General features: G+C 34.7%; 1 protein-coding gene across 1 annotated transcript in view; it reads right to left on the bottom strand.

Moving 5' to 3' along the window:
• Positions 1–12,946, bottom strand: part of COG5 (component of oligomeric golgi complex 5) — a 310,152-nt gene that overhangs the window by 79,059 nt on the left and 218,147 nt on the right. The window contains exon 11 of the mRNA XM_042915183.1: positions 9,673–9,754. Coding sequence (XP_042771117.1) covers positions 9,673–9,754 — 82 coding nt within the window. The remainder of the gene's footprint in view (positions 1–9,672; positions 9,755–12,946) is intronic.

Raw genomic sequence — 12,946 nt, 5'->3', positions numbered from 1 at the left:
ACTTACAACATTGTGTTAGTTCAAGGTGTACAATATAATGATTTGATATATATATACCAATAAAAGATTTTTATTAGAGAATTACATGATCAAACTTGTTCTTGCAAAGGAAGTCTCCAAAAACTTATTTGATGGCTAAGATTCACCTCCCTCCAGGTTATATAAACTTTCAGAACTTCCTCCTCTCAAACTCTCAACAACGAACTATTCCTCTTTTTGGGCAAACTCCAAGTTTTCGTCTTTATGTACTAAACACAGGGTGTTTAGGATGGTCCCTTGTATTAGCTCATTAGAACTCTACACTGAAAGCATGCTTCAGTTGTAGGGCTCAAAATCCTACAAGGTACTGGGGCACCCGGGTGGCGCAGTTGGATATATGTCCAACTTCGGCTCAGGTCATCATCTCACAGTTCATGGGTTCAAGCCCTGTGTTGGGCTCTGTACTGACAGCTCAGAGACTGGATCCTGCTTCTGATTCTGTGTATCTCTCTCTCTCTCTTTCTTTCTGCCCCTCTCCCACTCATACTCTCTCTCTCAAAAATAAATAAACATTAAAACAAAATTTTTTTATTCTACAAGGTACTTTACAGGAGGGTGTGAGATGTATCTCCTCAGTGTGTGTGTGTGTGTGTGTGTGTATAAAGTTATACATTAACTTTTAAGAAATCTATCACAATAAAGATCTCATTTAATATTCACATCATTCTAACATTTAAAAAATCTACAATAAAGAAAAGTACTCATAATTCATACAGGTCGCTTATCTCCCTATTTCTCAGGACATCTAGATTCCTGATTTATCACTGTATTTTTAAAAAGGTGAAGAAAATGAATTTTAGCATACATTTCAAGTATTCAAGCTTCTAAATCTTAAAATATAGATATCTCCTCAGTGTTACTCTTACTCACACTTTGTTTTCCAAAGCACTACAGATATATACCATGTAGTTCCCTTAATTGTATGAATCATCTCCCTGAGTTGCTTAAGAGTTTTGAGGGAATAATACTGCACAAAGGGTTTAAATGTTTTTAAAAAGAGTCACTTGCCAGAATATTTCAAACATATTTCAAAAAATAGTTTTTGTTACATTCTTAAGCTTTTTAAAGAGGACACTGGCATTTATTCTTCCTTGATTCCTTCCTCTTTTCCTGTCTTCCTTCCAGTCAACAAGGATTTACTGATGTCCTACTGTGTGCCAGGTACTTTTTTGGCCATTGAAAATACTGCCATGATCAAAACAGTATTTTGCATCTTATGGAGATTACATTCTAATGGGGGGAAGGAGATCCAGACATGATAAATAAATAATATGTGTATATTAGCAAGGGATAAGAACTATGAAGAAAAATAAAGCAAAGGGAAATGAGACATTCTGGGAAAATCATCAGATAACAAAGAAGAATTATGTTTTAATTTCAAAGAGTTTAAAATGGTAATGTTTATTTTGCTTGTTTCTACTGAGACTTAAAAAAAACATATATATCATAACCCAACAGGTTGGTGAACAACTGTTACCTAGAAACTACAACGGAAAAGTAACAGACATAAAGTTTAGAAGTTATTTTGGAAATAACTTTCACCCATAGATAATTAAAGCAGATTTCCTACAGAAGCTATTTTGAATTTTCAAGGTGACAAGTTCAAGCCCCTTTCCTTTTTAATAAAGTAAATTCACTGTCTTGGATTATATTTTATTATACCTATAACTTCTTCTTACTAAGCATGAACAACATTTATAAATCAGAAAGAACATGTTGCTAACTAGGAAAATTTCCCTTTAGATATTTTCTGCCAAAATATTACTTACTTAGACAATCTGTTACATTGTGTATAAGCTTCAACTCTGCAGATGGTTGCATTCCTTAATACCGCCTGTCTGTAATGTTAAGAAGTACTACAGTGCACTTTAGGGACTGTATGTGCTATATAAATGGAAGGTGCTTTACAAACAACTTTTGAGTTCTCCCAAAGGAAGTTATTAAAGGAATAATGCTATCAGAAGTAACAAACTATTCTGAATGTGAAGTATTAATGGACTTTTCTGCCTAAAAATACTATACTTCCTTTCAGTAGCTCCTTCGACTGCACGAGCTAGATAGGTCCCATAATGTGAGAACTGAAAACACGTCTCCTGGATTTGGTAATTAAGAGGGTAGATCACTGCTTACTTTAATGAGAACAATTTCAATAGGATGGTGGAGGACAGCCATAGTACACCTAGTTGAGAAGTCAACGGTATGAAAATGAAGAGCAAACAATGCAAACTACTCTTTTGAGAAGTCTGAATAAAAGAGGAGAAATGAAATAGTAAGTAAAGAGGAACTCTCTACTTTTGTTTTCATTTATACTAAATTAGAGCAACTTAGATAGGTTTCCCATCTGAGGGGTAGAAGTCAAAAGATTAGGAGAAATGGAAGACAGAACCAAGAGACCTATGAATGGTGTTGCTGAGAGGAAAGGGTAAACGGAGCAGGCAGGTGGCCATCAGTAAACAGGACAGTTTCCTCACACTCAGAGACCCCCAGGCAGAAAATAAGGTTTTTCTTTGGAGAGAAGGTCCAGGATATTAAGAGTTTCCTAATGACATGAGATGTTTTGATGACCCAGGAGACAAGGCCAGTCACTGAGAGGGAGCAGCATGGGAAAAAGGAGAGTACTTAAAGAACACCAGGGGCTTATTTTAAAAAATAAAAGAGGGAAAAAAAAAAAAAAAAAAGAACACCAGGGGCTTGTAATGCTTAGTTAAGGGCAATGAGAAAGCAGATGACCAAAGAGAAGTAAATGACAGAACCATTAAACACACACATAACATATAATATTTTGAAATCTACTTTTAATCACTGCTCTCAGAACTAGATGAGGTACTTCTATTTCTGGTCAAGGTAGAGTAACCGTGACCAGAATTAACTTCCTGTCTGAAACCACCAAGAAAACAACAGACAAAATATATGAAATAGTGGTTTTTAAAACACCATGCGTTAAAAGACATCATGCAAGGGGCGCCTGGGTGGCTCAGTCGGTTGAGCATCCGACTTCAGCTCAGGTCACGATCTCACGGTCCGTGAGTTCGAGCCCCGCGTCGGGCTCTGGGCTGATGGCTCGGAGCCTGGAGCCTGTTTCCGATTCTGTGTCTCCCTCTCTCTCTGCCCCTCCCCCGTTCATGCTCTGTCTCTCTCTGTCTCAAAAATAAATAAACGTAAAAAAAAAAAAAAATTTAAAAAGACATCATGCAATAAAATACAGCGATCCTTGAGAGACAGGAAATAAAAGAGGTGAACTCTATGACCATCCCAGTCATCCCCATCACTGGGGACTCGCTAACAAGTCACAGTAACTCAGTTTTCTAGCCCTGCTCAGAGGTGCTGCTTGCCACCAGAAGCTAAGGCCAAATGCCAGAAGCCACAAACTCCAAACAAGCCCTCAAGGCCAGTTTTCTTTTTTTTTATTGATTTTTTTATTATATGAAATTTTTTGTCAAATTAGTTTCCATACAACACCCAGTGCTCATCCCAAAAGATGCCCTCTTCAATACCCATAACCCACCCCCCCCTCCCTCCCACCCCCCATCAACCCTCTGTTCTCAGTTTTTAAGAGTCTCTTATGCTTTGGCTCTCTCCCACTCTAACCTTTTTTTTTCTTCCCCTCCCCCATGGGTTTCTGTTAAGTTTCTCGGGATCCACATAAGAGTGAAAACATATGATATCTGTCTTTCTCTGTATGGCTTATTTCACTTAGCATCACACTCTCCAGTTCCATCCACGTTGCTACAAAGGGCCATATGTCATTCTTTCTCATTGCCATGTAGTACTCCATTGTGTATATAAACCACAATTTCTTTATCCATTCATCGGTTGATGGATATTTAGGCTTTTTCCACAATTTGGCTATTGTTGAGAGTGCTGCTATAAACATTGGGGTACAAGTGCCCCTATGCATCAGCACTCCTGTATCCCTTGGGTAAATTCCTAGCAGTGCTACTGCTGGGTCATAGGGTAGGTCTATTTTTAATTTTTTGAGGAACTTCTGCACTGTTTTCCAGAGTGGCTGCACCAGTTTGCATTCCCACCAACAGTGCAAGAGGGTTCCCGTTTCTCCACATCCTCGCCAGCATCTATAGTCTCCTGATGTGTTCATTTTGGCCACTCTGACTGGCATGAGGTGATATCTGAGTGTGGTTTTGATTTGTATTTCCCTGATGAGGAGCGATGTTGAGCATCTTTTCATGTGCCTGTTGGCCATCTGGATGTCTTCTTTAGAGAAGTGTCTATTCATGTGTTCTGCCCATTTCTTCACTGGGTTATTTGTTTTTTGGGTGTGGAGTTTGGTGAGCTCTTTATAGATTTTGGATACTAGCCCTTTGTCCGATAGGTCATTTGCAAATATCTTTTCCCATTCCATTGGTTGCCTTTTAGTTTTGTTGATTGTTTCCTTTGCAGTGCAGAAGCTTTTTATGTTCATGAGGTCCCAATAGTTCATTTTTGCTTTTAATTCCCTTGTCAAGGCCAGTTTTCAACTGGTCTGATGTGCTAGCTAACCCTCCAGATGACCTCGGGATCATCATCATAGAACTGTATGTAATAACAAAAACACACCTAACAGCCCATCACAGATCCGACTGTGTCCAGTTAGGGGAAGAAAAGAGGTGGTACTCTTGATTCCAAAGGCTCCTCTCCCTTCCCAGGAAAAACCCCTCTGTCAACTTTACCAGCCCCTTAATTACCCTAACTCCATAAAACCCTGACCTTGAGACCAAACTGGGGAAAAGGTGCCTTTAGAGCATGAGCCCCCCTTCTCCATTCTCTGGCCACTGAATAAATTATGTGCTTGCCATCAAATACTGTTTTGTTATTTGGCTATTTGGCAAAAGGTACTGAGTAGGGAAAGAACCTATCACTTTGGCAACAACAGCTTATTTCCTACCAGGGGCTTCTAGACTATGGCACCAGAAAGGGAAAGAGACTCCTCTACCCCTGCCTTCCCCAAGACCAGGAAAACTAAAGCAACTAGAATTCATGGGACAGAATACCAGAGAGAAGACAGGTGCACAAAAAGATTAACTACAGAGATCTGCAAATGGCCCATGCAGAGTACTCAGCAAAAAAAACACTACTCAGCATATGTGTGTGAGAAAAGTTCCAGAGTCTGGGGGGAAGAAACCATGCAGGATTAGAAAGAATATACCTGTTACTCACACAAGACTGGGAAGAATGCCTGTTCTTGACAGCCAGCCTGGAAAACCTTGTAATTCAGAGTAGGTAGAGTACTAAGAAAAGTATTACCTCAGTAGTGGAAAATAATTAGGTCTAGATTAAACACTGCTCAGGTTTTTCTAATAAATCTTAAAAGCAAGATTCAAAAAAACCAAATTGTTTCTAAGTAACTTGACGGTATCTAAGAACAAGAATATTTAAGGAAGACAAAGTATCCAGTACCAAACAATGTAAAATTCATATCTGGAACCCAATCAAATACTACGTAATATGCAGAAAAGTAGGAAAAAACTATCCACAAGAAAATTCAATCAGATCCAGAGGCAACAGAGATGAATGAATTAACAGATAAGAACATTTCCTTTGTAGCTCAACCTCTACTCTTAATATCTAATGTGATTTATCGGAATAAAGTTTACCTTACACCATTTCTACCAAAAATACGCTAAATCAACCAATAATAAACAATATTGGAAGGTGCAATTGGTTGAAGGTTTGAAATCTGTCCAAGTATGCTAAAGGCTATTTTCTTTGATAAATTCCAGTCACTGAGAGAAGAAATATTCAAAATAGAAACTGAATTTATGCACTACAGAAATAAAATACTGACTATAACAACTCTAAGACTTCAAAACATTTTTAGGTGACTAAGTACACTTTTAATAAATGCCAAAAAACATACCTTGCAACAGCTTTTTACATTTTTTTCTTTGATTTTACCTAAAAACTGAGGTTTTCATGAATTTTGTAATTATGCTTACCTATTTTGTAGGTGTATTTATACCTTTGCATTTTCTTACTGCTATATTAGTAAATGTATTCCATTAAACATAAGCAGCTTATAATGTGAAAAGTTAAATATTAAAGAAAACTTCATGGTGATAATTGTTTTCATAAAAACCCACTACTTTCATACATGGTATGAGAAACTATTGAAAGGCTACATTTACATAATAATACATCTGATTATTTGAAAAAACCACCTCCTAAAATAATTCATAAATTTTAAAATTCAAACAAACATGTCAGCCTCAAAATGCTCATTTAGTGGGTAAACTGTTAACAATTACTGAATCAAAGGTATAGATATATAGATGCTTCTTCACTATTCTTAACTGTTCTGTATTTGGAAAGATAATAAGGTGGCAGGCAGCTAAAATACTGCTTATGGAGAAATATGCAGCATAAACACTCAAATTAGAAAAGGAAGGTTTGAATCAATAATCTAAACTTAACCTTAATAAACAAGAAAATGAGAAAATCAAATCCAAAGCAAAGCCAATATAAATAGTAAAAACAAGAGCAGAAATCAGTGAAAGTGAAAATAGAAAACAGAAAAATCAATGAAACCGAATGTTGGTTTCTGAGAAGATAAATAAAATCAATAAACCTCTAGATGTAATTATTAGGAAAAAAAGAAGAAACTAATGGTATCAGGGATGAGGTATTGAACATCACATCAGATTGCACATACATTCAAAGGGTAATAAAGAAGCATTATATGCAACTTTATGCCAATAAATTAGAAAATTTCAATGAACTGGAAAAGTTCTCTGAAAAGACATAAACTACCAAAGCTTACCCAAGAAGAAATAAATGGAATAATCCCTTATCTAAGAAAGAAGTTGAATTTGTACTTAAAACCTTCCTACAAAGAAAATTCCAGACCCAGATGACTTCCTTGGTAAATTCTACCAAACATTTAAAGAAGAAATAATGCCAATTTTACATAAACTGCTTGAGAAAACTCAAGAGGATGAAATACTTCTTAATTTATTCTCTGAGGTTAGCATTATCCTGATACCCACACTAGAAAAAGACATTAAGAAAACTAAGGATCAATATTAAACACACCCAAATACTTACACTTATTTTTATCAAATTGTATTTCTATACGCTAATAATGAACAGTTGAAAGTAAGCTTTTAAAAACACAATTTACAATAGCATCAAAATGTATGAAATAGTAATACGTTTAAGAAAAGATGTGCTAGACAAGCACACTAAAAACTATATAGCATTGATAAAGAGAAAATATAAAAGACCTAGATCAGTGGGAAGATAGATCACACTCATGGATCAAAAGACATGAATTCATCACAAAACGATCTGTAGATTCATTATGTAATCCTACTCAAAATCTCAGGAAACATTTTTATAGGAACAACAGCTTGATTCTGAAATATATATAAAAATGCAAAGGGCCCAGAGTAACAAAAATTACTTTGATAAATTAGATAAAATAGAAAAAATTACACATTAGTGATTACAAACACAGATATACCAAAAAAAAAAAAAAAAAAAGGAAAAAACAGACTCCAGAAATAGTCTTACACATATATAACCACGTGATTTTTCTGCAAGAGTGCCAGGTCAGTCAGTAGGCAGAATATGATCTTCCCGATCTATATTCAAAGAAATACCCTTTACCCTTATCTCATACCATATGGAAAAAATTAACTTCAAAAGAACTTAGTAAACCTTCCACACAAAAATACAGGGGCAAGTATTTCTGGTCTTGGGTTAGACAAAGATTTCTTAAGTCAAGAAATAAAACAAAACAAAACAAAAACCCCAGAAATTATAAAAGAAAAATGGATAAGTTGGACTTTATCAAAATTAACTTTTATCATGTGGAAGACACTGTTAAGAAAATGAAAAGGCAAATCACAAAGGAAATATATTTGCAAAACATACATCTGAGAAAGGACTTTGAATCTAGAATATATAAAGCTCTCTTAACACTTAATAAGAGAATAAGCAATAACTAAAAAATAAAAATCCAACAATTTTTTTAAAAGCCAATAATTTTGACAAACACGTGAGCAAAGAAGCTATACAGATACCTAATGAGCATGTGAAAATATGGTCATCATTAAGTCTTTAAGCTAGTGGAAGTTAAAACCACAATGAAAATCCACTATGCATTCACAAGGATGACCAATATAAAAAATGACTGATAATATCATGGATTGATAAGGATATAGAGCAACTGGAATTGCCAAACATTGTTGATGGGAATGTAAAATGGTACATCCATACTGGAAAATAGCTTAGCAGTCATTTACAAAGTTAAACATATACTTATAAAATGATCAGACAATTACACTCATATATTTACCCAAGAATGAAGACATAGGTCTACAAAAACCTTCTACGTGAACAATAGCAGTAGCTTTATTCATAATAACCCCAAACTGCAACAATCTAGTTGTCTCCCAATTGGGGAATGGATAAACAAATAGTTCTATAATATATATACTGTAATATTAATTAGCAATAAAAGGGACTATTGATATGTACAACAACATGGATGAATCTTACAATAATTATGCTGATATGAAAGAACATAGCCTATATGATACTAGTTTTACAAAAGTCTAGGAAAAGCTTTTACTGACAGACAGCTGATCATCAGTTGCCAGGAGCCAAGAGGTGGGAGTTAGGTGATTACAAAAGTACATGAGGGAAACTTGTGGGGTGATGGAGTGTTTCGTATCTTAATTGTCGTGGTGGGTAAAAGGATAGAAACGACTGTCAAAATGCATAGAATTTTCTTACAATTGGTGACTTTTACTGTATATAAGTTATATCTCAAAAAAGTTGACCGAAATAGATACCTAACACAGGGAGACACACAGCATTCTCTGAATAGTGTAATTTGTAAAAGTAAAGGGAGTCAATCAGTCCTAAATACACGCTTTGCGTAAGTTCTATTTGGGCACACACGAATGAAGACCTCCCCTGTGGTGACTGCCTTGCCGCATAGTTCCTCAGAAACAGAAGTAGAGAAGCAAAGTAGTGTGGTTTATTCAACTCTGGCTTGCCGGTGACTAAACAATGTTAACATCTACTAGGTACTTTCATAACATTTGTAAATAAAAATTTACACAGAAACTCCAAAACCCTTTTTACATTCAGTGATTAGGCAGTGCCATTATTTCATGATCAAAAAATATAAATAAATAAATAAATAAATAAATAAATAAATAAATAACAAATTTTGGGGATCATGTTTGAATAACCAACTTTAAATTCATGATGAAGGTATTTCATCTGTTCACTCATCAAATCCTCATTTTTAATAATAAAATAACTATGAAGTCTTAGCATTTTGGTATCTTTTAGTTAGAAAATAATTCTATAAGCATCAAATAAATTCTTCAACATTAATTGCTTTATACCCTTTACACGGGAAAACTTCAGAGTTCTTCTTTGTTTGAATTATGGAGAATTCACTCATTCTTCTGGAGAATTTTAATCCACATACTAATTATAAAAAATATTAAGAAATTAACTTATTGCTTATAAATCTGAATATATGGCTAGCATAAGAAATGACAATTAGTTAATGAGTTTTACAAACATGTGTTTTATAAACCAATAAAGCAAAACTTCTAGACATTAAATTTTGAAGTGGAAAATGCTGAAATGAAATTGTACAATAAATAGCATACTTACAATCTGTTGCCACACGAAACTGAGAAGAAAGTGCTTGAGTAACTGAATTCCAAAAAGTGTACAAAATTTCAGATTGTCCATCCTGTGACCCAAAAAAAGGGATGTATTCATTAATTATTAAAAATTGTAATGGAGCGGGGCCTGGGTGGTTCAGTCAGTTAAGCATCTGACTCTTGGTTTCACTCAGGTCATGATCTCACGGTCCGTGAGTTCGAGCCCCACAGGGGGCTCTGTGCTGACAGCATGGAGCCTGCCTGGGATTCTCTCTCTCCCTCTCTCTCTGCCCCTCCTCTGCTCTCTCTGTCTCTCAAAATAAATAAACTTAAAAAATATTGTAATGGATAAGAAGATATGACATTAAACATTTATTCCAAATGTATTTTTTATTCCAAATGTATTTAAGTGGAATTTTCTAAACCATCTAACTATCAAACAATGGCATTAGTAGGTAACTAAACAGGAACATATATCTGACTCAAATCATGTCTCATGTTCAAGTTGTGAGCCATCATCCTTCTCTGCTACTTACTGGCTATATGAGCCTGGGCAAGTTTCATCATTCTGAGCCTCCTTCTATCTGCTGCCAAACGGTGATGACAACAGTACCTACATTTCATTGCAGTATTATTATAATAAGGGTTAAAAAAGTTTATAAAAGTAAAGTGTTTGGACAGTCCCTGACATATAATAAGCCCACAATGAATTTAGTTATTTATTATTACAATTATATTACCATCTTCCTTATAGATATAGAAGATAACTGTGTGACCATAACAAAATGATGAAGAAAGCAAGCTTAGACCAGGAATGGCCCCCCACCCCAGAAAAGGATTCACCAATCACAAGAGAGTACTGCCTAAAGTATAGATAGATAGTTAAAGAAGTTTTTTTAAGTCACGGGAATTACTACTACTCCGCACAATACTTCACTCAACTTCGAATAAATGTTTTAGAAAGTAATTATTAAAAAGAGAAACATTAGTTCAAGTATAATTTGTTAAAATGAGACAAAGTACTTTAATACTCTTAAAACAGATCACACTTCTAGAAATTTCGCCAAGTACTTTTAAGGTATTTCTATAGGTGTGGTGTATGATATCAAGTTGCCAATATTCTAATTCCGAAGTACAAAAATGCAATTCATACGGTTAGCCCTAATAACAAAAATAAAATATACCTAATATTCAAATATGTCCTACAAAATGAGAAAACTCTTTAATTCTATTTTAGTTTTGTACTTGCAACAAATACAATTCCAGTTTGCAAAGATATAAACTTAAAAAAAGTTACCAAATGAAAAGTACCGATTTCTCACTTTTGTACCTACATACATTTTGGTGTTCAACATTGGTTTCTTTTTTAATGTGAATTTGCTTTGAATTCAACTGTGTACTGTGTATCATAAAAAAAGCAAACCAACTAATTGTTCATTTCTTACATAATGATCAGAAAATATATTCAGATTCCTAAGATTTTATGTAATATGCATATTATATAGTATGTGTATCGTATATTATGCACTTTAAAGTAAATGTTTTTATATAAAAAAACTTTTATAACACAAGACATAAACAGAATGAAGGACATAGGCATGTGATCATCTCAACTGATGCACACTAAAACATGTGACAAAATTCAATAGCCTTTCATGATAAAAATCACTAAAAAACCTAGGAACAGAAAATTACCTCAACATAATAAAGGCCATATATGAAAAGCCCAGACAGAATAGCAAAATGGTGACAAACTGAAAGCTTTTCCTCTAAAGAAAACCTGATGATTATAGATCTACTTCTACACACATACACGTACCCCTAGGAAAGAAAATTTAGGTCAATCTTACTTAAGAATACAAATACAAGGGGTGCCTGGGTGGGTCAGTCAGTTAAGCATCCGACTTCGGCTCAGGTCATGATCTCACAGTTTATGAGTTCGAGCCCCGTTTTGGGCTCTGTGCTGACAGCTCAGAGCCAGGAGCCTCCTTTGGATTCTGTGTCTCCCTCTCTCTCTGCTCCTCCCTTACTCATACTCTGCCTCTCTCTCAAATAAACATTAAAAAAAATTTTTTTTAAATACAAATATGAAATTCTCAGATATGAAAGCAAATTGATTTCAATAGATTATTAAAACAATTATTTGAATTATCTAAATAAGTGGATTGAGGTCTGCAATACATCATTTAATATTAGGAAATCTATTAATAGCTCAATGTCTCTAATAAGGAAATCTACAGAATAATTTAGCTAAGTGAATTCAAGGCAATTAATAACCTTTGTTAAAATACTTAATACCCAGTCCTTATTTTTTAAAAATTCATAGAAAACAATACATAAAATTGTGGTAAAAAACAGATTTACTCTTAACTGTTTTTAAGTGTAGAGCAGTAATAACTGCATCTAGAACTTTTTCATCTTGCCAAACTGAAATGCTATACCGGTTGAATTCCCCTTTCCTCTCTACCCCCAGCCCCTAGCAACCAACAATCGACTTTAATTTTCTAAGCATGTAACTACTTTAGTATACCTCATATTAAGTGGAATCATGGGTCTTTTATGATTGTTTTATTTACATAATGTCCTCAAGTTTTATCCATGTTGTAGCATGTGACAGGGTTTCCTTCTTTTTTAAGGCTGAATAATATTCGTGTGAGTGTGTGAGTGTGAGTGTGTGTGTGTGACAGAGATTCTCTTTATTCATCCGTGGATGGACACTAAGATTGCTTCTATCACTTGGCTATTATGAATAAGGCTGCAATGAACACAGGTGAGCAGATACCTCTTCAAGATCCTGTTTTCAGTTTTTCTGGATATACATTTTCAGAAGTCAGATTGCTAGATCATATGGTAATTCTATTTTTAAATTTCTGAGGAACTTTCCGTACTATTTTTCTCAGCAGCTGTACCATTTTACATTTCCATCAATGGTGCACAGGGGTTCCAATTTCTCCACATCCTCATTAATACTGTTTTCTAATGAGTACAATATGATATCTCATTATTTTGATTTGCATTTCCTGATGATCAGTGATGCAGAACATCTTTTTATATGCTTGTTGGCTATTTGTATGCAATCTTTGGAGAATGTCTATTCAAGTCCTTCACACATTTTTTAAACAGAGTTTTGTTGTTGTGCAGTTGTGCGAATTCTTTATATGTTCTGGACATCAATCCCTTATCTGATATATGGCTTACAAGTATTTTCTCCTATTCTGGATGTTGCATTTTCACTCTGTTGATTGTTTCCTTTGTCACACAAGTTTTGAAGTGTGATATAG

The sequence above is a fragment of the Panthera leo genome, chromosome A2, assembly GCF_018350215.1.
Source record: "Panthera leo isolate Ple1 chromosome A2, P.leo_Ple1_pat1.1, whole genome shotgun sequence".
NCBI lineage: Eukaryota > Metazoa > Chordata > Mammalia > Carnivora > Felidae > Panthera > Panthera leo.
The sequence above is the reverse complement of the archived record's forward strand: the minus strand, read 5'-3'. Positions and strand labels throughout refer to the sequence as shown.